Source organism: Taeniopygia guttata, chromosome 8 (assembly GCF_048771995.1).
Source record: "Taeniopygia guttata chromosome 8, bTaeGut7.mat, whole genome shotgun sequence".
Taxonomy (NCBI): domain Eukaryota; kingdom Metazoa; phylum Chordata; class Aves; order Passeriformes; family Estrildidae; genus Taeniopygia; species Taeniopygia guttata.
The window spans coordinates 31134481-31160084 of record NC_133033.1 but is presented as its reverse complement, the minus strand read 5'-3'; the positions used below and the strand labels follow the sequence as shown (position 1 = coordinate 31160084).

The window sequence follows — 25604 nt, the reverse complement described above, 5'->3', positions numbered from 1 at the left end:
CCTTGATACACAGTGTGGGATATGTTATCAGTGTTGCATCACCCAGACAGCTGAAGCAGCCAGAACAAATGGGAGCTCTGTATGTGATGTTATATTTCACCTTAGAATAAAACCCTGTTCTCCAAGGGAATCTCATCCCAGAGTTCTGATCTATTTGAGATTGTACAATGAAACACCTGAGCCGTATCTTAAAGTAAGATTTTTATTTAACTAAGCAGTACTACCTTGTGAGATATTTTTCTTATGGCTGTCTTTGAGGAGTGATATCCAGAAAGACAAAAGCTGGAAACAGGTTATTAAGTATTCATCTGAAGAATATTCAGCTGCTTCAGTGATAGTGCTTGCAATAGAGTTTGGAAATAGATGTGAAAACTGTGCTTCAGGTTTCATACAAGTTGAGCTTTCTTGAGGTCCGCCTGGTTCAATTTGGCCTGATGGTAGAGGAATGGTGAAGGCTTTATCCCTCCCAGACAGACTGCTTCTGAATGCCCAGGGCAAAAGAAGCCCAGGGGATGCTACAGACTCTTTTGAAAATCTTTCAAAAGAAAAGGTGTGAGAGAAAACATTGAACTTTTTATGTCATTCACCCTGCTTAGAAAACTTGGCCCAAAAGCTACAACCTGATAAAGTTGCAAGCACTTGAAAGTGCAATAATTCACTTGAAAGTGAATTACTGTACAGAGTATGAACCAGTCTGAAGAAGACATGCTATGCTTTCCTTCCTCATAATCTTAAATTGGCAACTTAATTAAATCTTTCCTTTCTGAGGACAGCATTGTACAGTCTCAGGTTTCTGGGTGGATTTTATAATAATATTTAGTTAATGTCATCCTGCAGCTTTAAATTGGGGAAGGCTCACTTTTTAGATGTCTAATATATAAGATTTAATTAAAAGGCCGAGTGCAAGCTAATTTGACTTTGGGGTTTCTGCAAAATACACCTTTCACTGACTGCACTGAATAAACAAACACTGTTACTGTTTTTGTAGCAGGCAAGATCTTCATGGGGTAAAATATGCTCTCTGCCAAGGAGAGGAAATATGTCTGTTGAATGAACTAAAAGCTGTCAGAAGTGATCATTAAAGAAATGTTTTGGAGGGCATTTTCCTTTTTTTAAGTTTACCTGAACTGCTCTTCTATCCAGCTACCATAGAGAAAAAAGGACAGGCTATAAACAGTCTGAATTTTAAGCATTTGCAATTTAAAAAAAATTTGCAGGACACTCAATCAATGAGGTCTGTATGATATTTGTAACAAACAAATATTCCTTTTATGAAAAACAATTTCAGAATTGTAATCATAAACATTTGTGTCAGTTAAACTTCTTGGAATTTGGGAATGGAATATGCTGGGACTGATTCCCCACCGCTGCCAACCCCAATTAAATATTGGTGGAACTGGTTGGCTTTGATCTCTGACCAAAGATTTAACTACAAGCCTTGCAGCCATACATTATCAATGAAGCTTTATCTCTGCTCCAGAGGGTGTATTCTGAAAGCAAAATGCTGGTTTTTCTCCTCTGAATTACATACAAGGCTTTGCATAGTAATTGATATGACTAATTTAACATAACAATAATACTAGATTATTCTTTTAGCTATTACGGTTTCTTACTTTAAACAAGGACAAAGTTCCTTACAATCCTGAAGGCACATATGGGTTGCTAAACAAACACATTGATTACAGTGCAGAACAGCATATTCAGTTTTACATAATACAAAACTAAATCAGGCAACCTGTGTGGCTACAAGTGCAGTTATAAAATAATTTTATATAACAGAAGAAAGATTCTGGTACCTAAAGTGAATTTTTGGTTGTATCTGATTTTGGAAATATCTTTTTTTGAATCAGTATATGGTATAGCTTTTGTTAAATATTGGGAAAGTATTTTCTATTTAATTTCTTAAATTACATATTAATTCCAGTGGAAATCTAATATCTAGAAGCTAAAATTTGGTTTAAGCAGTATCAAAAGTTATATGGGTGTAAGGGAAGGGAAATGTGTGTGTCATAAGAGCAGCCCAAGTTTGGGATGTCAGGGAGAACACATTCAGAGCTGATTTCTAACCCTTATTTTACTGTGGGAGCAGGAAGCTGTGTTGGAGGAAAACTTCTGATATTCAGGGATGGATATCTCATATCTCAATGACTATGTGTGAATGCTTGGTCAGCCCTCATCACTCCTAATTGGAGCAGGGAAGTTTCAAGTCATAATTTTAATACCGGGACTTTCAGTTTTGCCATTTAAGTTCAAAGTTTAATTAGAAAGCTTGAATATGAGGGTTGAAAGTAAAAAAAAAAAAAAACCAAGTTATTTGATTGTCTCAGGTTTATCCAAATTTTCATACAATTAATTTTCTTATGCAAGGAACATTTTGCCTAAATTTTTACAGAAGGTAGGACTTGCAGATCTTAGCAGTGTAGAGAATTCCCTAAGAATTTTTTTTAAATTTTGTTTTAAAATTGCTTCTTCATTTTGAAATAATTATTTGTTGCAAAAATCTTTCTTTGCTGGCAAAGCTAAACTGTCTCCAATTTTTATGTAGGTTCTTGGAGTAAATATCAAACAGTAATGTGAAGTCATATTTTTCATTGAAAGTAATACCAACATTTTTAAATAAATTGTTAAATAACTAATCAATTTTCACATTAAAGCAAGACAATGTCATTTCACATATTTACATTTAAGGGTTGAGCTAACCTGAAAAAGCATAAGCTTTTTGAACTGGAAAAGCTTATATCTTGTCAAAGACCTGGAATTTTTTACCAGTTTTAACTGTTAACATCAAGCATGTTGATCTTCAAAAAAAAAGATAAATATGCTTTGCAAGCACAAACATCTGCTTTTGTGAATGTGTGTTTAAAAAAAACCACTGTCTGTCACAGTAGAGAAGGGTCCTAATAAAGGAGGGGGAAACATGACAGGGGAAAGAAGACAGGAAAACTGTAGACCTGCTTTTTGCAGGGGCAGATTGTGCAAAATAATGATGAAAAACTAATATTTTATTTTTCTGGAGCTCAAACACTGAGAATTTTATATGGGAGCACTGTGGGATTTTCCTCCTCAGTCTATAGGTCTGATCATCATCTGAACTGCTTTCAAGGAGTAGGAACCTCCCCTGTACTCAGCCCAAAATATTCCATCCTGGTACTTGCTCCTGTAGTGGCCCCCTCGGTACCAGACCCCGTTGAGGTTGGAGTGTGCACACGCGTTGTACCACCAGCCACCCTTGTGGAAGTGAGCACAGTTTCCTGTGGAACAGAAGGACAAGGGTGAGCTTCAGCTTTAAGCAGTGCAAATGGAGGTTTACTAAATGTTTTCATACTGTGGCTTATTCACAGAGGCAGCTTGGAAGTACTTCATAGCCTGTTGTGGTCACATCTTGCTGTTTTTGCTAAATTATGAATTCTGTTGTAACAGCAGCTATTGCTGGAGGGGGATGTTATTGACATGGTCTTTAATGTGACAACTGAAAATGAAGGAGAGAGCTCTTCTCAGCCTGCCAGCACTGCTTGTCCATGAGCTAACACCCAAGGAACTTGGATTATGTGCTGTTTAGAAATACTCCAGTGGAAGCAATGTGAGTTGATACAGCCCTGAGCAGCACGCGGGGCCACGGTTCCACAAAGAGTTGCTTGTAACTTGTGTTTTTACTGTTACAGGCTTGTCTAAGAGTTTGCAGGATTTGTCCAGCTTTATGGTTATTGACAGCTGAGGAAAGGCAGCTGAAGTATTGCACTCTCCAAGCTTCCTGTTACTGCAAGGGAAAAACTGGAAATGAGAAAAAGGGAGCTTTAAGGAGTGCAAAAATGAAATGATGGGCCCCTTTCTTAAGTATTGGTACACAGCTAAACCTCTGCACACTTGCAGTTCCTTTCATGCTCTTCAGAGGCTTTAGTCCCTGGTGGTTGTGTGGCAGCAGCACTACTCAGAGGTCACCTGGACAGATACTCTGATTGCAGACACGTGCAAGTGAAGAGCTAAACAGAAAATTCCTGCAGAGTGTTGTCAGTGTGGGCGATATATTTTGAATTTCTGGCAGATGTAGGGGCTCAAAGGGGACCCTGCCAATGTGGTTTTTATTATCATTGATTCAAAGCATCTTCCAATAGCGTTATTTTATCAGAATTTACATCCTTTTTTAATCCTATGCTGTATTTTTGGGGGTGGTGTCACTGGTGGGACACACTTAACTCACTTTTCACAGCCACACTGCTTTGCTTACCTGAATACATGTCCCTGTCCCTGTCCAGTGTTGTGAACTGCTTTCCATTGTGCCATATCATGGAGTCCCCCGCGTTGCCCTGGTACGTGCCCAGGCGCAGGCGGTAGAATTCGCTCTCGGGCTCCAGGCGGAAGCTGCTGTACTCTGCATACACCTTCTTGTTGCTCCAGTCCTCCAGCTCGATCAAGAGTCTGTAATTATCCTGATTGGTGAGCATGTAGATGTTTTCCAGTCCCAGCCAGTACTCTCCATCAATGTTCCCAAATCCTTTCTGTGCAAAAGAAGATGGGAAGGTGCTGTTAGCTTAGGTTTCTGTGTTTGTTGAAACACTCATCAGCAGGAGTGTGATAAAACAGTGGAATTTGGGTACTGAAAGCCTTTAAACTTCTGAATAACTTCAACCCATGCATTTAAGTGCTTTATTTTGCTGCACTGGGACTGCTAAACCGCATGAAATACTGCCAGCATCATAAATGGTGGCAAAACATCTCTATTCTTGCTGTCCTCCTCTTTTTAAGGTAAAGGATGGGCGAATAGGGAAACTGGAACAATATTTCTTGACAAAGCTAAGGGGATTTGTAATAATGGGTGAATAAAGGAATTTTAGGTTTTAATTCCAGCTTGAAATAGGTATTTATGGATCAACAGTCTCAATGTTCAAGGCAAATAACTTCTTGTTGCTTCTGCATTGCAACTGGTGTTTTTTACTGTGAATTTAATTACACTATTCCTCTGTGTTCTTTACAGGATTTATTATAAATTAAATTTAAAGACATCTTTGCTTTCAAATCACAGACTATCAGCACAGTAGCTGTGAAGTGATATTTCCTATCTGCTGTCTGCTTTCCCCAAGTAAAACAGTGTTGTTAGGGTTTGGTATTGCATTAGGTTCAGAATGTTTATGATTGCTTTATAAGGCACTTTATAACTACCTTAAATCATTTTATAACATTTAACAACTCCAAAACAAACCATGTACTGCTCTTAGAAGTAAAGACTTTGCATAATTATTTGTTTATTTGATTATTGAATAATTGTTTTAGTTATTATTGATTTAGGGATTAATATTTTAATCACAAAATTCCAAGAATGCAAGAAGCAAAAATCCTCATGTTAATTCTGTCCTATATGTAATTATTATTACTATTATTATTACCCCAACTAAATCATTTTCAAATTTCCCATTTAGTATGTAATTCCTCCAAAGCAGCATCCTCTTGTCATCCTAGCATTCTGCCTGCTAGTGCATAATATCATAGTAATACACAGCAATGTGTTTCCTTTCACCAGCCTGACATCTTTAGGTTTCTAATAGATTGAAATTACTTCCTTTAATTAATTATTAGAAGGATTTTTAAGTTGAGCCCCCAATCCAGCAAATCTGTTCATGTGTTTAAATGATTAATTTTACTGGCTGAGTTTGCTTTTTCATAAGGGAGACAAATTAAGCTTTACAAGTACTCACTGTAGTTATCAGTGTTAATAGAAATCACGTGTTCAGTTAGAACTTTGTAATAAATGACTTCCCAGCCACTGTCTAGAATAGTTGTGTTGTGCATTACAAACCCAGGCTCTCTCAGGCAGGTTGGTTCATACAAAGTTAACTATGCACAGAGGGAAATGGGACCTTCTCACTGAAACATGTTTGCCTCTAAGGGATGATCATTCTTTTCAATTATCTTTCTTTTCTCACTGATTTTCTGCATTCTAGAATTTACCTTCACTGAAACATGTTTGCCTCTAAGGGATGATCACTCTTTTCAATTATCTTTCTTTTCTCCCTGATTTTCTGCATTCTAGAATTTACCTTGTAGCTGTCCCAGTTCCTGAAAAAGTTGACAGATCCATCTGTCCTCTTCTGGATAACTGCCCATCCTCCAGGGTCCAGGCTGTTCTCACACCAGAGTTGCATTGGCTCATTGCTGTTTTTGGGTTTGATCATGTAAATCCCACTGTTGGCATGTCCAGCTTCCCTGGCTTGTTGGCAGTCTTTGAATGGACCTTTTGGGAAAAAAAAAATACTGTAAGCCTTCAAGATTGGTTGCAGTGCCCATTGTCCAAGAATATTTTGTAATGGAAAGTCAAGAATTCAATTAAGGTATAAACCTACCATGGAAAACAGTGCAAAAAGTTCCTGACTGAGATTAATTGTATATATAAACAAACATGTCAATATCCTCTCTCCATATATTTTAGAACAAAAATTTTGTTTTGCTAAATAAATGATGGACTTTGGTTACCAACACCTGATTTTTTGTCTGCTGGCAAAGATTTATACTCCAGATCTTGATACTGAGAAACATTATGATTTTTTTCATTAATTATTTTCTTCTCTTGGCAGAGATCAATTTCCTTCATTTTCTGGCACACCAGTTTCAAGCTGGTGGAAATAAAAACCAAAATAAACCCAGGATAACCCTACCTATTTCTGAATATATAAGTAGTTTGAGAGCTGCTGTTAGAAATACTCACTGCCAGAGTCTACAGACATGGAATTTAGAGAGAATTCTTATGCTGCATAATTTTCTGCTGATATGTACTTAGCCAGTTTGAGGATTAGGCTGTTAACTGTGGATAGGACTCTTCTTTAGTTTTATGTGTCAGCTTGATGTGATGTGTGTAGATGGATACTGATGAAGGAAATAAGCAAGGAATGGAGAAGGATTTCTGAGCGACTAAAAGGACTCACATATTTGTTCTCATGGCTGTGGTTGCACAAAATTCCTGTTGCTGTGTGAGTGCTGCTTGAAAGCTCTGTTTTAGTCCATGTGAATGGTGGTTTTACAAATAATACTTAGAAAAGACCATCTGGTAATTTTCTGAGAAGGATGCTGTTTATGTGTCTCTGAAAACTTTGCCTAGTTTGCCTTTCAATTTTTGGTGCTGAATTTAATTTTTTTTCCTTTTTGAAAAAAAAAAAAGTGTTTGTGTCATTACTTCAGTTGGTTTAGATAAACCGATAATTTACTAATGAAAAGCAAAGTGTTCTGATGACTAGTTAGTGGTGGATACCCTAAATGTATTTGAAAACTCAGCACATCTGAAAAGAAACTACAGCTTTCCTCTTCTTCTAGAGAGTTTATTTTCTCAAATCTTCTTGGAAATTCAGAGAGAACCCATCAGTCACAGAAACAGCTCATGTGCAAAACAGCATAGAAGAAATTTGCTGAGGTTATTCTTTAATCAAAAGTAGAGGCTGAGGGGAAGGAACTTTAGTGCAGATTAAGCTTATGTGACAAAAGCAAGTTGAAAATCACACTTTTCCTAGATTTTCAGGTAGTAGTTGCAAGTTGGACAATATGTAATTAGCAAGAAATCTGTAAAGCGTAATTAGAGTGCATGAAGCTTGTGTATCTAATGAGTACTCAGAACTTGTGGCTGTGACAGGAATGTCACGGGCACTGAGCTGCTGCTGTAAATATTTCTGGACTGTCAGGATTGGGATGGCTTTGTCATTCTTCCAGTGCAGGCAATGGCACCTTAGGAAATAAATACTATAGCTTTGGTATACAAGTGCTTTTCCCCCCCTCTCTTGTTCACAATTTAAATTCCCAGAGTTTGTCTAGGGTATAGATAATTTCCTGGACTAAGCTGGGTCTCATTCCCCTTCCTTGATCTGTCTGAAATAAATTTGGGTGCTCTATAACCAAATAGGGATGTTGTTCCAGAAGTATATTTGTAAAACAATTACTACTTTAGGAAAAGTATAAACAAATAAACCTTCTATTTTGTAACGTTAATTGAACACTAAGAATAGCTTAATTAGATCTGGTGTTTTCTGAGTGTTATCCCACATGATTATTGTTGGAGGAGGACTTGAGCATTCGTTTTTTACCATGAGAGACCAAGCAGATGTTTGGGGTCATTTTAAGTAGTTTTTAAGACAGATAGAACTGTACCAGTCTGTTTGTATAGTACTTGGGTTACTTCTGGAGTTCAGCTGGTGCTAGGTTCACAGGATGCAACTCATCTGCTTTGATGCTCAGCTGTGTCTGCATGTATTAACACAAATTAATGTTGTGGTAAAGAGACTTCTGCTCTGAATATAAGGAAATCGAACATATCCCATAATTTTTGGTGTATAGCCTTGAATCTTTTTACTGAAGTAAATTCTTTGTTAGTTATAATTATTTCATGTTCATATTATAAGAACTGATCTTGTTCAGTGGGAATACTGAGGTTTGTGAAAGTGAGAGATTCTCTACAGTGCTGGTGTGGGTGGAGGTCTGATTGATGAAAAAAACATGGTTTTCTGTTTAAAATCTTACAAGTTTTATAATTTATATAAGTAAGTACATATAGTTTATAAACTATATTTCACATATAATTTAGAAACACCTAAACTATACTTTATAGTTTATGTAAGTATCTCATGCACATCTAGTTTTTGTAATAGTCTGTCTACATAAGTCACTGAGACATAAGTGACTGAGTGATAAGTCAGAAATACTCTGAGAAGATGATCTGTTAAATATTTCACTTCCAAAATTGTGGCTTAGATGTATGATTTAGTGCAGATCATATTCTATGCTAAATTAAATGAAGTAGAGAAGGAAAGAGATTAAATATTTTAAGTTGAAAGCTTGATAACTTGATGGCCGAATCCCATTTTGAGATGCCAAATGTTATCTTGAGCAGATGATACAGAACTTGTGCTTGTGTAAGCTTCATAGAGAGGATTTTCAAGGCATTAGTAGAGGAAAAGTCCAAAATAAAATTGGACATATATTTAAAAAAAGATGATGTATTGTTAACCAAGAGGTATTAGAAATTATTATATGGGGCAGTGTCAAATTTTCAAATACTTAACTAACTTGAAACTACTTGAACTACTACTTAACTACTTGACTACTTAACTACTAAACTACTTGAAACTACTTTTTGCAAAAAGAGCGGCAGTAATTTTGGGGGTCAGTGGTTATTTCCAAATATTAAGGTAATTATGACAACTATAATTCACAGGTATGTCCAGATCCAGGCTCATAATCCTGTCTGTGACCACATTAGCCTTCCTCAATTTTTAGAGCAATTTTTATACAAAATAACTGCCATACTCAGAAAACAGAACTTCATCCTTTTGTTCCCCATATATTTTGCATTTTATTCTCCACTCCCAATATTCAGGTGCACATTGACCTTTCTGACCCATCTGCTGCATACAAGTATTTGTGAGGAGGTGCAGGTATTTACTCTGACATCAGTCTTTAACAGGCCTATTCATAATTGGGACCATCTGGTTTTCACTGGCCTTTTTTGACATCTTTATACATTATAAAAAATGTTTATATTTTAACCATAAGGATGTTTCTTCTGTGACATAGTTTTGATTCTGTGCACCATGAAATCTGTTAACTTCATTTTAAACATCAGGGATAGTAAGTGGGCATTGTGTTGGAATGGTCAAATTTTGGTTTGATAACTGGTGCTCTACCAGCTGTAGCAATTCTCAACCCTCCCTTTCCGAAGCACTGCAAGGAACACTTAAAATTCCAACTCAAAAATCTAGTATTAAAGGAAGGTGAATAATGTTACAATTAGCTTCCTAAAATTTGTGTTCTCTCCCAAAAATGGATTCAAACTCTCACCTTCTAGGGGTAGAGGGGTCAGTGAATACCAGGGTAGATAATTCAGAGGATAATACTTAGTGCTGTTGCCTTGTTTTGTACGTGCAGCAGGCGTGTATTGATTGAGAAAAAGATGTGTTCAGAACAGAACCTGGAAGCGAGGGTTTGCTGGGAAGCAGGAAGTCATGGCTTTTTTTAGAATTATACTTGTGCTGTCTGACCAGACATCAACGCAATGCTTTGATATGAACTGTTTCCTTTCTGTCATGATGTGCCACTGAAATTCACATGACATCTGGCATTTTGCTTGGGCTCATGCCTGAATTTTCTGCAGACCTTGAATAAAAATAGTTGTTCTTTACATCAGCAGCTGGTTGGGTGTAATGCTGCAGAACAGTCACAAATGAATGTTTGGCTTCATCTTAAGAACCAAGTTCAACTTTCAGCTGTGACTAAAGGCAATTTGAAAGGAACAAAAACAAAACAGCCACCTAAACCAAAAACCCCCCACCAAACCCTTTTGCTGTGCTAACAGAAGCCAACAGCAAGCACTCAAAGAGATGTCTGAGAAAAACTTGTTTTTCTGAATTCTTGAATTTTTTTGAAATAGCAATTCTGTCATAATTTCAATACAGTGAGAAACATAATATAGTTCAGTGCAGCTGATAGGTAGTTAATTGTCTTGTCACTAATTTTGATTCCTAATGATACATGAATTTTTCTAATGACCTAAAGAATGTAACACGTGAAGATAGGATACAGTCTCCTGAATGTATTTTCATAATATTTATGGTTTTAGTTTAACTTGCCATCCCCTACTGACAACAGGTTACTGGGAGTGTAGTTACTGATTTTAAATTTTCAAAGCTGAGTTCCTCTAATTGGATCCTGCTTTGATTCAATTATCCTTTCAAGCTTACCACTCCTGAATATTTCAACTAAACACTTAGAGACTCATTGCATAACTGTATTGGTTGATTTAGATGTTCATTTTAAAGCAGAATAGAAGGGTGAAAATTCTTCTAGTAGAATTTTCTTCTGACAAATGTTAAGTATAAAGGATAAAAACTTGAAGTTATTTAATTTGTTTATGATTAATTACTTCCTCTTATTCACTCTTGCCAGCTACTGTAACATGTAGCAATCAGGCATCATCAAAGAAATGGGTAAATGTTAGAAAGTTTATGCTAATACTGAATTTTCATATTTTCATAACTCAAATCCAGCTGCAGAGAAAAACCCCAACACTTTGTGACTTGAAGGTGAGTATTGTTCTCTGAGTATCAGCCATTTCAACAAATTCATCTTAGGGAGGTTTAGGCCATTTGGCAAACTAAAGCTTTCCCTAGGAGGTAGAAGGGGGGGAGAAAATCAGGAGCAAGAGCAAGCTGTACCAGTACTTTAAATTCTTCCTTCTGTTTCTATGGTTGGGTGTTGAAGCCCTGGTTAGTGAGAATTTTAGACTTTCTGTGCTGACAGGCACTGACCCCCAGGAGAGCACTGCACTTGACCTGAGGCCATGGAGAAGGCTTCCAAAATCGAATGGTAGAACTGGGATTGTGGGTATGGAGTTTAAATAGAAGTGTGTAATGTCACATGGTAGAAAACATAAGAGTTTAATGTTTTACAATATAGTAATATATATATAAAGCAAGATGGAGGTTTTAGGGCAGAGGCTGGTCCTTCTTGTTCACCTTCTTCTCCAAGGGTTACAGTGGTTTTGTGTAATTGGATAAAAAAGTCCTCATTGTGGGTCATGGGTGATTGGTTATTGGGTCAAAAGTAAAAATAATTTAGGTGTAATTTCTTAATTGGGCAGTTTATCCTTAAAAAGCCTTGTAGACAGAGAGATATGGCTCCATTTTTAGTTTGTTAGAGTGAAGAGCTGTAGAACTCACACTTAATAATATATTACAGATAAGAACTAATAAACATCTGAGCTGTCTCACACTTTTAATCCTGACCCTGACAAAAAAGAGGCAAAGGATCCAGCAGTTGGGACAGTTACCCTCAGAAGTGGAGAGATCTCAGGTTAGATAAATAGTGACAGGTAACTCACCCTCGTTGATCAGAGCCAGGGGTGGCACTCTGAAGGGACTCTTTGTGGGAGAAGTGGCGGGGTCGGGTGGTGGCCGTACGTCTCTGTCCCGGGGGTAGCCCGGGTCTCGCTGGATCTCGTTGCCTCCCAGCAGGACGGGAGTGTAGGGCTGGCTGTTGGGGATGTGCTGGGGCACCACCTGCACAAGCGGCGGGGACCCGTGGGGGTCCTGGCGTGAGAAGATCCTCAGGCACTGCTCCTCCAGCAGCGAGATAGTCACGGACTGGTTGTTCACCAGGTCGGTTAGCGCTGCGTATTTTACTTCAAGCTCCTTGTATTTTGTTGCCATCCTGAGCATTTCTGTTGTAACGTTAAGGACTTTGTTTTCCAGCTGGGAAAGCTCGAGCGAGTTGTCGCGCTTGCGAATTATCTCGTGCAGGAGTTGCATGTACAGTTGGGTCACACGAGAGTTCATGTTCCGACTTTCTTTCCTCAGTAATTTGACTTCGTTCACGATGTTTCCATCGACATCCACCACCAACTGCAGAATGTCGATCTCCCGCTTCTGCTTGGACAGCACATCCTTCAGGTTCTCAATGTCCATCCTGGTGACTTCATCTTTCCTGTTCCCAGTGCCTGGGTCATTCGTGTTCACGCAGATTGGCCCTGTGATTTTTTGTTCTGGGACCAGGAAGGTGTAACCACATTTCTTCCCTTCCTCTCCCCCATCTGCTGCACGAGGCTGCCTCTGCTGGGGCATTTTGTTCGGCGTGGATTGTTCCGTACAGCGCCCGATAGACAGCAGCAGGAACAGCAGGACACCCAAAGTCCACTTCAATATCTTCATTTTAGAGCAAGTGTGATGACTGTGAGGAGCCTGTTGAACAGATAAAAGATAAAGTCATTAAACCAGAGGCATAACTAAAGCTCCTGGACTTTTAAGCTACTTAAACTGGTGGGTTTGCGTTGCTTGCATGTATGTAGCCAAACCTTTGGAATCTCTTCCTTGGGCTTAGATTCCATTAGATTGCCTGGCTGTTTTGAGCAGGAAACACTATAATTTAGATACAGGATTTAGTAAAGGAGTTGTTGCAATGGGTTAGTTTTTAGAAACACTGTTGTGGTTTGATTCTGTGCTGCACTCCATTATAAGGTTGCTCAGATCTCTGCTCACTGCAATTACTTGCACGAGGTTATGCAACATGGAGAGCTTGCAGAATACCTTCCTGGAAGGGAAGTAGGGAGATGAAATTATTTATATAAATGTTGGAATTTGAATTGTATAAGCTTTTCTGCTCCTCGTTTAGCTTTATATATATATATATGTATAATTTGTTAAATAGTATATACATACTGATTTATATATATGCTCATTTTTCAATATTATATATACACAGTTTTAGCAGACTTGAAAAACGCATCTTTAAGACTATTTTTGGACATGAGTTTAGACAGGAGATTAGATATTGTTGCAAACATCAAAAATTACTTATTCAAGTACTTTGAATTTGTAAGGGAAGATTAGAACACTCTTTGCTCTGCATATGTGTCCGTATTTAGTTGCCTTGAGATGAACATTTAGAATTGTTGTCACACTATTTTTGTATGTTTGAGAACATCTTTTTCAAATAATGCTGAAGTATTTGGTGTGTTGTAATTATAAATACCATACTTAAGTGTTTCATTCCTCTTTTAAAGAAAACTAGGAATTTCTTTTAACTCTAAAGAGTTAAAGTGATAAAGATCTGGGAATGTTTTTGAGACTTGTTTTTTGGCTTTAAATTTGAGTTGATAAGTAAAGGTAGCACTTAAATAAGGAAAAAACCCTTCATTTTTTATGGTTTGTTTGCTTTGTGAAGCAGATAACTCTTCTTATCTCAGCTGTTGATCTGGCTTTCCTTTCCAGACTCCTTTTGCCAGCCTTTGGATAGCCTTTCTACAGTGGCCTTTGGATAATTACAAAGAGTAATACAGTAAGAGCAGGGAAAGTTAATTACCCTTCTGTTCCTGCTAGGTCCAAGTTGAAGTGTATTTGGCAATCCTGATGCAGTGATCCTAGAGGAGAAGCAGAGCTGTGCTGCTTCCTTTACATTCACATTACAAATAATAAGGTGACTTTTGGGTCGGGTCCCTTTTCCCAGGTCCCTTACTGGCTTTAATATTATTGTAAAAAATGGTGTCTGCTCAGCCTCAGAAAACCTGTCAAGTCTTGGTTTCTTGGCTTCACTAAGAGCAGTGGTTACAAGCTTTAAACCATGATGTACATGCAATGAGGAGTTAGAGCTAGGAATTCTGCTTAAATGTTTGGTAACTTTTTGTTTGTCTGATGGTTGTATTGCAAACCCTGCTTCCAGAAGGGGAAGAAAACACATTTAACACGTACTAAAAATCTTTTCTTACCCTGCATAAATGGATGGAGCACATAAGTTTGAGGAGTTTATTTTAAAATACTTAGCTTAGTTTGTAGTAATAGGTATTTTTGTGTCTAATCAAAAACAAAACTTTTAGTTTTGTTAATATTTCTCTGCTGAAACTGTAACTTCTGTTTAAAGAAAAAAAAGTTAGGAAAAGGTATCACTTTTCTCCAGAGCTGGTTGTGTGTTTTTCTTTGGTAGTTTCAGACATTTAAAATATTAATCACTTGGACAGTGATCAGATTTGGTAGTTCATTAGGTTGAATGTTCACATGCATCATGGGGAATGCATGGGAAACTGGTCTGTGTATGGTTTCTAATTTGACAAAGATGAGCTAAATTAATTGCCTGAAGTTTAAAACCTCTTTATATCTCCTAACTCATTTTTGGTACTTTTGCATTTACTATTTGCAGACTTAGGGATAGAGACTTTGTGGCGTATGGTTGAGGATGAAGCCATAGTGCAAGTCCAGTATTTTGCTGTTTTCATAGTGTGTAATAGGTACTTCATAGTCCAAGAAAGTGAATAACATTTTAGTTCTTGGGAACTTTTAAAGACCCTACAGGGTTACTGAAATAATGAATGGCTGGGGATTTTTCCCCACAGCAGCACATTTTCCCTCTGAAATTCATAGAACTTAAATGACTCTTTCAAAACAAAGCACTTTGCAACACAGTCCACATTCTAGCCATGTATTCTGCTGCAGTCTGCTTTCTGCATTTCTTTTAATATTAAATGTGTTCATTTTGAACTTTTGCCCTCATGTATTAAAGTTTCAAGCTCTGTGTCTATACATGTGCTGTCAGACCATTAAATTAATTAAAGGGTCTAATACAGCATAGCCAAATCCAGCAGCTGCATAAGATTATGCCCTAGAATTTGAAATTTAGAAATATCTTGTAGTGAACTGAGGCATTCAGATAAGCAGGGATGAGTTCCTTCTGAGAATCTACCAGGTAGGGAACGTATATGCTTCCATGGAAATGCTGATGTTGAAAAAATTAAATGTTTTAAAATATTGCTTGTCAGGTTTGAGCAGCTTAATGCCTAACTTGTTATACAATAATAGGTTCTGAGCAAGATATTTACCTGGAGTTTTAATCAGCTTAGAAGGAAATGAAAATACTGTTTCAGAAATTTCCTGATGTTCTGGGCAAGCAGCTTAAAAAAATAGGAGCTGTTTATCCAAAGTATCCCAGAATGATAGCCTAATATGTAAGACCTAAATGACAAATTAAAGTTAGAGTTGGGAAATAGTTCAGGGATTTTAGATCAGACACATTTTGTCCTGGATTTCTAGGTTTAGGTGTTTAGGTAGTGGCAGAACTGTTAGGAGACAGCTGAGGCTTAGGGATCAGCTCAGACAGAACCAGTCTCCAACCCTCCCTGCAGGTTTGGAGTCACCTCTGCTGAGTGGGGCTGCTGGTGCAGACCTTGGAAATGCAGCAAGTATCTTGTGATTACAGATACCATTGCTTTGAAATACGTTATTTAACTCTTTATCAAAATGTCATTGGTTTTAGATTAGACTAAACGGTCATTTTAGCTGGTTCTGTTGTGTTTCTGTGCCACCCAGTTTTGGGTCTCAGATCTCAGTAGAGGTTTCATTATGTATGTTCTGGCCTGCTGATGTTTTATGGCTTCTGCAGAAGAAAATGTGCAGTTATTCACAGCAACACAAGCTTCTTCATCAGCTTGTCAGAAACACTCAGAGCTGTAGACAGGGCTTCAATACCATTTTATATTTAGTGCCATTTCTTCCGATTTCTTTCTTTTTCCGGAGTGATCCCTATGCAAAAAAACCCCAACTGGCTTTCAAAATTAGTTTTTGATTTATTACTTTAAAAAGTATTTAAAGTTATAAAATTCCAATTTAAAAGAGCAAAACAATCCAGTAACTACTCTTTTTAACTGCTGTAACACAGACTGTGTTATTCCCCTAGAAATATTTAAATCACAAGTAAAGAGTGGGGATGTGGGGAAGCTGGTATATATTTGGCATTTTTTAGCTTTCTGCACAACAAACTATTTGTACTTCATTGTACTGCTGTGACTCATGTTCAGCAGGATGTAAAATTTGGAAACCCACAACACAAACTGGAAATCTGTTCTTCCAGAGCTGACAAAGGCTCGTTCTCCCTGGGCAGTGTAGGGTGGTATGGGTGAATGTAACAAAGCTGTTGCAGATAAATGGGAATATAGGATTCCCTTTGTATGGAAAATGGAGTATGAGTACTTATCTTTATTCCAAATATTTATTAAGAGAATATGGTCAAGTGATAAATGCCAGCAGTGCCCTCTTACGTGTAAAGGAAGAGAAACAGACTGGGTTCTTTAAGAAAGTAAATTACAATCCTGAGACTAAAGATGCCCTAACCATGATACCAGCTAATCATGGAGTTCTGTTATTGATGTTACACAGACTGCATTTTCTGTTGAGCTTTGCCTTAGCAGCTGAAATCAATAAACCCAGCTGTGTTCCCCTATGTCTGCACAGGCTAAGTGAGGATTTTTGTAGATTTTTTTAGCTTAAAACTGAGTCCATGACATTAGAAGTAATACTAATGTGGGGAAAACCCTCTTCCTATAGGAGAAATGTTCCCATGGATTTCAGTATGTGTCTGTATTTAAATAAGCTCCTTCTCCCTGTATAAACAATTGCTTTTCCGGCAAGTCCCTCTGCCTCTGCTGAAATAACAGGATTATTTTCAATTGTATTGACTGGGATCCAGGAATAATATGTTCTTGGGTTTTGTTCATCAGATATGTGATGTATTGAGTCACAGAATTCTACTTCTCAGAGATTGCCATGAATCTGATTCCTTTTAGGACAGGCAGTCTAAAAATCTTCAGGGGTTTTTGAGTGTCATGAAAAACATGCCCCTTTAAAAATGATGACTTCCTAGAAATACTCCACAGAAGAGATTTGTTAATTTTGTCATAGTAGATATTCTGAAGGCACAGCAAAATTTCATGGCATTTGCAGATTTTTTGGTGAAGGTTTTTTAGCATGGGGGTTCCTCTGCATTTGTTGGCAGCCACTGTGTGTGTTTGCACTGTTTGAACAGGTAGGTACAATGCAGTGGTGCATTTTGTGTTTGGAAATGTGTGATTTTGGGGCTCCAGAGTTCTGCTTAGAACAAATACTGAAGATACTAAGTACGCTTGCTACAGGAATTTGTACTTCATTCATTGATGTATAAATTTTAAGGACCAAACTGGTAGGGCACATTACAAAAAACAAAGCCCAGTAAAACAATAATTAAAACCCAACAGAGCCATGTAGTTACTGCTAAAGTTTAAAGGTTCAGAATTTCCATTCTTTTTAGTAAGTACTTTTAAAATTTCAACTAGTGTATTTTTTTTACTGTACTTCAGATAATTCTTTTGGCAGCAGCATAATATTAGTGTTTCATTATTTGTTTTAAAACAAACATTTTGAAATTTGAACTCTATTAAAGTTGGAAGGCAGCAAAGAAGAGAGAGTTAAAACCTTGTATACAGCCAGTTTATTGCTTTAAAATTATTGACTCAGCTGTTTTCATTTGTGGAAGATTTAGGAATTGTTCTAAGCAGTGTAAATCAAACCCTTGGCTGTTGATGAATGAATGGAGCCTGGTGTCCAAATCATATTATGTGCTTCAAAGGGGGGTTGTGGTGTTGTTTAGATGATTCTTCTCCTTATGTAAATCAGCACAAAAGGATAGTGAGGAAACAGGCTCAAAAACTTAGAAAGGACACCTCTTTCTTGTTTATCAAGGCTGCTTCAGATTTTTTTCCTCTGGTAGCTACTAAATCTTAATTAAGTTTGTCTTCTGTAAAACTTTCTCTCCTTTTAGCATCAGCCCCTTCATTCTCCCTTACTGTGTCAGGCAGCTCTGAGTTTTTAAATGCAAATACATCACTGAAGTTCATTTACATTGTTCTGGATTATCTGCTGTATTTTAATTTCCAAGTCAGCATTCAGAAATTTTTCTATGCTCTTCCTATGTATAAGCAAATATTTTTTAGTTTTCATCTGTACTTTTTTCTTCTGTTTGTAAACAACATTGTTTGAATCATTGATTAGCAACAGCATTCTTCTCCTGTCCTTCCTCTAATGAACTGTAACAAACCCCTCAATTTTCCACTTAATGTAATGTTGCTTTGTACACTGCATTTCATGTTTATGAAATGGATCTTTATTTAGAAACAAAATGCAGTTCAGTTGAGGTACAAATAAGGAAGGTATTAGTACCTGTTGCAGCAAGTTCTTTGGATTTTCAGCTCCACAATTGATTGTGCTAAAAACTTGATTATGTTCTGAATCAGTGTCTGACTGGCTTCTTTTTTGGCTCTGGGACTCAGGCAACTTCAACTCCTCAGAAGCACCATAAATAAAAACATACTTGAAACGATAGACAATGATTGCTACTTACAGATGTGCATTGACTTGCTTGGGACTTTTCACAGTGGTTTTATTGAGGTATCCATTTTCTAGTTCTAGTAATGCTAGGTCTATGCTCTGGTGTTGGGTGAAATCCAGCTGCCCTGAAATCGATAGGATTTTTGGCTTTTGCCTTCTGGTAGGATCAGAATTTCACATGAGTATGTTCACAGTACCCAAATTACATGCTTAGCAAAGAATCTGGTAGTGCTAATTTTCTGTAACTGTGGATGACAATACAGCTAAACAACCGAAATTTGTTCATCCCTCCAACTGGAACAAGTTAGTCTGTGCTCTTATGCAGTGCCTTTTTAAAATTCTTTCCAAAGTCTACCAAATGCCACAAAATGAGTCTTAATGTTAGTTGTCAAATGTTTCTCAGGCTGAGAGGGATTTGTTTCTTCACAATTGTATGTTGAGGGAGATGCATGTAGCATTCAGAAATAGCTCAAAATTAAATATGTAAGTAAGAATAACTTTAAAACTTACCAAGAAATAAAGTCTTCCAGCTGGTTTGCTTCTGTGGCAGATGGAAAATCCAGAGGCCAAATTGCTTTTGCTTCCTATATTACCCGATGGTGTGGAGTGTTAATCTGCAGCTGGAGCTGAAAACTGCTTTTGTCTTTCTCTGTTAGATCCAAGCTGTATTGAGGAATTGGGTTTCTCCATACGATAACCAAGCTAACTAATCAGTTTAAAAAAAAAAGGAAAAAAGTAATGCTCCAGTATGCGTTATTCCAGGAGAGAGATAGAGATGTTTTTTGAAACTGCAGTGTTTAATTCTCACATGCAGAAGGGCTCTAACCAGCTACAGCTGACCCAGATTCCATATACATCACTTTTGGACAGTGTTTTTTTAAACAAACACACGCTCGGCTCAGCCGTTCAGCCCACCTATGATGTCACCATGAGCACTCGGAGAGCAGAAGAAACTCCTCCTTCGGATTTCCTATCCATACCCTCCAGAAAAGGAGGGGGTAGGGAGGCTGAGAAGTTAGGAACAAGGAAAGATTGTTTGCCAGTAAAAGGGAGGTACCATATGGCAACGGACTGTGCAAGAGTTCAGCAGGCAATTACAAATCAAACATTTTTACTATGCTGCCTAAAGATGCCTTTCAAGTTATTACAGTACTGGGCTTCATTTAGAAGAAAGATTCTTTCAGGCTGATAAAACTCGATTTGTGTTGCTGGGAATAAAAGGGGCAGCCTGGCTGGATACAACAGGAAAAATGAAGCATTTGTAGTCTAGAAGAATGTTCAACAGAATGTCGCATTCAATTCTTGACGTTCACTTAATAAGAAACAGTTCCAGTTGTTAAAGGCATGAATTCTCCAATACATGTGGAAAATGTTAGAACTCTGTGTGTGATGGCTTTGGATAGGTATCAGAATATTTGATAACATCTGACTGGTGTTAGAAGTAGCAAAAGCCACAGAGATTACGTTCTACAAGAAATACAGGATCTGGGATTGGTTCTGTCCATGCTCAGCCAGCACTTGAGTGCATTCAATTTACAGCCATTGATCTTTCTGGTTTCTTCACAAAGGCAGTGTCAATTACAGTGGAAAGAAAATTACCCTTGTATGCTTTCAAAATTATTTTAGATTTCATAGAAATGCATCCAATGGGTTTAGAAAACTGCTCTTTGCAGAAGACTTGTTTTTGATTTAGCTAAAAGATCAGTACAAGTCATTCAGAGGTAATTCCACAAATACAGTGATTTATAAATCCTGCATAATAGTGCAGGTGCCTGTTACAGGGAATTTCCTTAAATATAGTTAATAAGTATGATTTACTTCGTTCTGTGGAAGACTGAGAGGGTTTGGGATTTTTAAGGCTTGTTAGGACAAGGGTTAGTAAATTCAGATTCAGGACAGCTTATGCACTTTAGGTAGCATAGCAATTAAATGCCACTACCTGATGTTTCTGATTATCCTTTCTGGTTTTTAGCAAACTGTTTCTAGCAGAACAGAAAATTGAGAGATTTAGTAGTATATCAGGTCATGTATAATACCTTTTTATTCACTTTTTTATATGTCACCTTTCAACCACAAGCATTTTAATTTGTTTCTGTGTGTGTGCACACACGTGTGTGCGTGTGTGTTGCTTTTGGAGGGATGCCCAGAGTTTCCCAGCTCACGTTTGAGGACTGTACTGGTTAGGTGCTATACAAACACAACTGCTGTTCTTGTGAGGTTGTATTAATAGTCTTCCACCTGTAAAGCCAAAATCCTTGTTATGATTTTGGTTGTACAAGGCTGAGAGGTGAAGTAAAATATAATTTTAAAATTTCCCCGTTACTACAGCAAGCTTCTTAAATAATATTATTTAAGTCTATGTCATTTTTTAAATTGGGATATCTGTGAAAGATGCAAAGGATGCAGACCAATCCCTTTGAACAGCAGAGCTGGTCAGGATATGCTTCGCTTAGTTAAGACAAACAGGTGAAGTTCAAGAAATGGAGTTGTGGTTAGAAATAAAATGTTTTATCTATAGCATTAGTGTGTAAGAAGGAGGATTTTCCTCTACATGATCAGGGGGTTGAAGGAGCAGTAAGTTTGCAAGCAGCGCAGGGGAAGAAGGCAGGTAGGGAATATGCAGTGACTCTAGAAGGCTGTTGTATCTTTGGAGCTGTGATTATGACAAACTGCAGGATTCATTCATTTCAGTCTGGTTGCCCATTTTCCCGAGTTAATCTTTCCCATGTTGCTGCAAGTCAAGCTTGAGTTTTTATTCAGCTTGAAGTGTTATGGGTATAATTTATCCTTCTATTGTTTTTTAATTGCTGCTTTGGAGGAATGAAGTAGTAGACTTCCTAAACAATTAATTTTGATGGTGTATTTTAGTATTGTGTGTTTAGTATGCTTTGTATTTGTCAAGGGAGTAGTAAATTGGTGCTGTGGAGAAGATGAGGTTTATGAGTAGCTGTGCATGTCCTTGTAATTACTTTTAGATTTCTAAAATTATTTCCCAGGTAAGTCCAAAATCCTATTCTGAGACAATGCTTTTGTCAACCTGCTTTAATGTTAGTGCAAGCAAAAATCCTCCACAGTATTCTTGATGAGGGCTTTTTTTCTGCTCAATGAAAGACATTAAACAAAGACTCTTCTCATTCTAATCTCATTTCAGGTATTTATCTGTCAGACTTGACATATATTGACTCTGCCTACCCCTCAACAGCAAGCATTCTGGAAAGTGAGCAAAGAACAAATTTAATGAACAACATTCTTCGAATTATCTCAGATTTGCAGCAGTCGTGTGAATATGGTAAGCTAGTGTTTAAATATCACAATGTTAAAGAGAAGAACTTAAAAGCTTTAATTTTTGTCTGCTGTGATGCAATTTAAGTAAGGTTGGACCCATGTGAATGTCACTAACACCCTCTCTCATCCTCTCAGCCCAAAAGTCTGGGTTTATTCTAGTAATTGTTGGTTAAGACAGAGCATCAGTGTGAGGAGACAGAATAAAACTGCCTTTCTCTTACATCAAGCAAACTGCAATATGTATTTTCTGATGATAAATGTGTGGTAGTACTTCATACTCAAGAGTAGTTTTACTGGTATTTATAAGCTTGTATCCCTGTGTTCATAATTTTATGACTGAATACTAAAAGTAGGATTTCTTTTGGAATAGTACTTTTACTGGAGAGAATAAAATACACTCAGCTTGTCTTTTGGACATTTATAGTTCTGTCCATAGATCAGATGATGTATTTTTTTCTTCAAAGATGTTTTCCCTCACAGTCCTCTCTTCCCATTCTATTGAAGTCCTAATACTGTGTTTGTGATGGTGAAATGTGAATTAGCACAGGACTTTCAGCTTCCCTGAGAGCTCCGTGTGAAGAGAATGTGGGCTGTGAAGGAGTCTTCAGGCTCCATGTTCCAGTTCTGGGCCTTTGGCTTGGCCATGGATGTTGTCTTACTTTTCCCTTCCATGTGCTCTGATAAGCAGCTCTGGGGTTTGTGTGTGGGGAGTGTCAGCTCAATGCATGAGAATTGCTATGAAATTCTAAAATTTCAGTATCATTAGGGCCTGTAGTTTGTACCTGCATCTCACATAAAAAGGCAAGAGATCTAAATCTGTTCAAATAGTTTCTGGGAATAAAGCTTTGCTTACCAATGAGTTGCTCAGTGTCAATGAATGGTGTCTGTTTTCCAGATATTCCTATGTTGCCTCATGTCCAAAAATACCTAAACTCCGTTCAGTACATAGAAGAACTACAAAAGTTTGTAGAAGATGACAATTACAAGTAAGTACAAAATGCTATAAACTGACCATAACTTATCACAAAACTACTTCTATAACTCAAAGCCTGTCACTTGTGAGATTGCACTTGCATTGGGGAGTTGTATTATGTGGGTGTCCCGGCTTATGGCAGGGGCTTGGAACTAGATGAGATTTAGGGTTCCTTCAGACCCACACCATTCTGTGATTCTGTGATTCTGCACCTCAGACACAGCAGCTGCAAGCAGCTGTGGTTCCAGGAGGATGTTGTGCTCAAGGCACTTTGCCACATGATGAATGGCAGAACTGCTTCCTTTTCTATGCCAGACTGCACCAAACCCTTGCTTCACTTGGGTTTGGTCTGCTGAGAAGGACTTTCTACACATGGTTTACCTTTTAACACTGTTCTGTCATTAAGAGGAATCCTGTGGTTGGACATGGCTTAAGTCATTCTTCATCAGAACAAAACCATCTGTGCATCCAGTCCCAGGTTTTTACTGAGGGTGACTTACAGCTTTCACTTGCAGATAATGCTTCATTTTATACTTTCCTTTTTGATTTATTCTATTTTATTCTTTTCCTCTTTGATAGGTTATAAAGTGTGAGTAAAACAGCACTTGATTTTTGAGGGGCAAGTTCCTTTCCTCTCTGCCTGTTCCTCGCAGCCTCCCACCCAAGATTTCTATCCTTAATTAAAAGATTATTACTGTAATAAGTGATTTGGCATCCAGCAAAACTGAGGGAGGGAAATCTCTGGCAAGAGGCAGGAACTGAGGATAGGAAACACCCTAAGGCAAATCTGTTGCATATGAAGGAAGGTTTTGTTCATTGGCTGATGTGCTCGAGGAGGTTCCCCACCCATTCCCATCCTGCCCGCCCGGGAAGTTTGTCACCTCAGAGGGCTTGAATTGGTTGCTTGTGCAGCTCCCTTGGAATGGCAGGAGGGGGATGCACACTTTAGGAGCAGCTGTGTTTGCCATTTAATAGCCCTGACTTGGATTTACTGAAAGGCAGCAAATGGGGACCCTTCAGTTTATGTCAGAGAACAGTTAACGAGGACTCAGACCCTTGGCTTCTCTTCTGAGGTTTGTAAGTTATTCTCTGCATGTCCCTGTGGAAGCATCCAGCTTCACCTTTTTCCTGGGGTGTTCTACAGCCTGATTTGGGAAGTATTACTTGTCTGTCACTGAAGAGTAAAGGTCCATGGTCAAACATTTGAAGGAAGGGAAAAAAAGCTAACCCAAACCCAAGCCTCTTACCTGTAGTGTCTGTTTAGGACACTGTATTCATGAATTCCACTCTCCACCTTCCTTCACCTTCACTGGGTAGGACTGACTAGAAGTGGGAATTTGATTGATGAAGGACCTGCAGTCTCTTTGTCCTGTACAATCCATATTTTGGTAGCAGAGCAATGACTGGAGACAGTGGCACATAAATCAGAACCATGGCTGCTGTTCACAGCATCTGGTTTTGCACTGATGGGTTTTGTACATCTTCAAACTGAATGTTTTTATGGTCGAGGAGTGTGTTTGAAGAATTGTTCTTACTTAAAGTGACTCTTCTACTTTTCATCCCCTAAGGTGCCTATCAGCAAAAAGGTTGAAGTTAGAGAACAGTAACTGTGACTTGAATATATGGTTTTTCTTCCTAAAAGATTTTATTTGAAAAAAGATTAAATTATAAAATTGTAGTGAATCATTGCTATGCTGTCTGGAATGAGAGGGAGATGAGCTTTCAAACTTCAAACTTTTTCTCCCCAAAATTAAATAGATGCTTTTTCAGTGTTAGTAGTTTCAAAGATTTTAGTTCTGCAAACTATGTGGACAAGATACACTTCATCTTCCTGAAATTATCTGCCCCTATAGTCTGTCTTCTTTGTAGGCCTGCTGGAAATGGCATTAAAAAGTTACAGAAAAAGCTTGAATTATGGCTGAAATCAAGTTGATAATGTATTTTCCAAAACACAGAAGAGGATTTTGGGTTTTGGACCAATAAAGACAAAAGGCTTGGTGCTCGGCACACTAGTGCACTTCATAAAAAAATTAAAATATTAAGTATTCCAAGAATAAATATTTTATCCAAGGTGGGGGGAGAAGTTGTGTGCTATTTTCAATTTTATTTTTCCCAGGTTTTAGCTGGAGTAGCAGTTTCATGTGTGTGCCAGACATCCCAGGGCACTGAAGGCCCTGGTGGTCTGTGTGAACCAAAGCAATAGGCAGGAAAAATCAATTTTGGAAATAGTGTGTGCTAAAGATAACTCTGCACTGTTTGTATTACCTTCATAGTATTCCTTGCATTCACAGAATCAGGCAGCTTGCAATCATAAATTTAAAAAATTCTTCTTCATAAACTTAATGTTTTTATTTCCTGATAAAGTAATTTTTAATATTTTTTTTTTTAATGCAGACTTTCATTAAAGATAGAACCAGGGACCAGCACCCCCCACTCTGCTGCTTCCAGAGAAGATTTAGTAGGTAAATGCTTAATAAATGTGAGAAGACTTGAGGTTGTCATGTGCATTATTTTAGAATTGCAGACGTGGAAAATATTTGCCTGAGGCTATAAAGAAGTGTGAAGTTTAAACACTGCATGTTTGTAATAAAAAGTCTAAAGGTGATCTGTAAAGAAGGAATTGAGTCATTTTTTTTAGGTTCTTGTATGTATTGTGGCACTAAGTTATTAATGTCATTTGGGGTGAAGAGCTATTAAAT

General features: G+C 37.7%; 2 protein-coding genes across 8 annotated transcripts in view; one reads left to right on the top strand and one right to left on the bottom strand.

Moving 5' to 3' along the window:
* The window catches only part of RALGPS2 (Ral GEF with PH domain and SH3 binding motif 2), a 115167-nt gene that overhangs the window by 56043 nt on the left and 33520 nt on the right, over positions 1 to 25604 (top strand). For all 7 annotated transcript variants that reach the window (XM_030279585.4, XM_030279583.4, XM_030279581.4 and 4 more), the window contains 3 exons: positions 21799 to 21936; positions 22828 to 22918; positions 25300 to 25367. In XM_030279585.4, coding sequence (XP_030135445.1) covers positions 21799 to 21936; positions 22828 to 22918; positions 25300 to 25367 — 297 coding nt within the window. The remainder of the gene's footprint in view (positions 1 to 21798; positions 21937 to 22827; positions 22919 to 25299; positions 25368 to 25604) is intronic.
* On the bottom strand, positions 189 to 19566 carry ANGPTL1 (angiopoietin like 1). Its single transcript, XM_072932964.1, has 5 exons — positions 19158 to 19566; positions 11849 to 12704; positions 6033 to 6226; positions 4226 to 4496; positions 189 to 3251 (listed from the first exon to the last, which is right to left on the bottom strand). Exons 2-5 carry the CDS (start codon positions 12672 to 12674, stop codon positions 3064 to 3066), a joined length of 1479 nt encoding a protein of 492 aa, XP_072789065.1. The 5' UTR covers positions 12675 to 12704; positions 19158 to 19566; the 3' UTR covers positions 189 to 3063.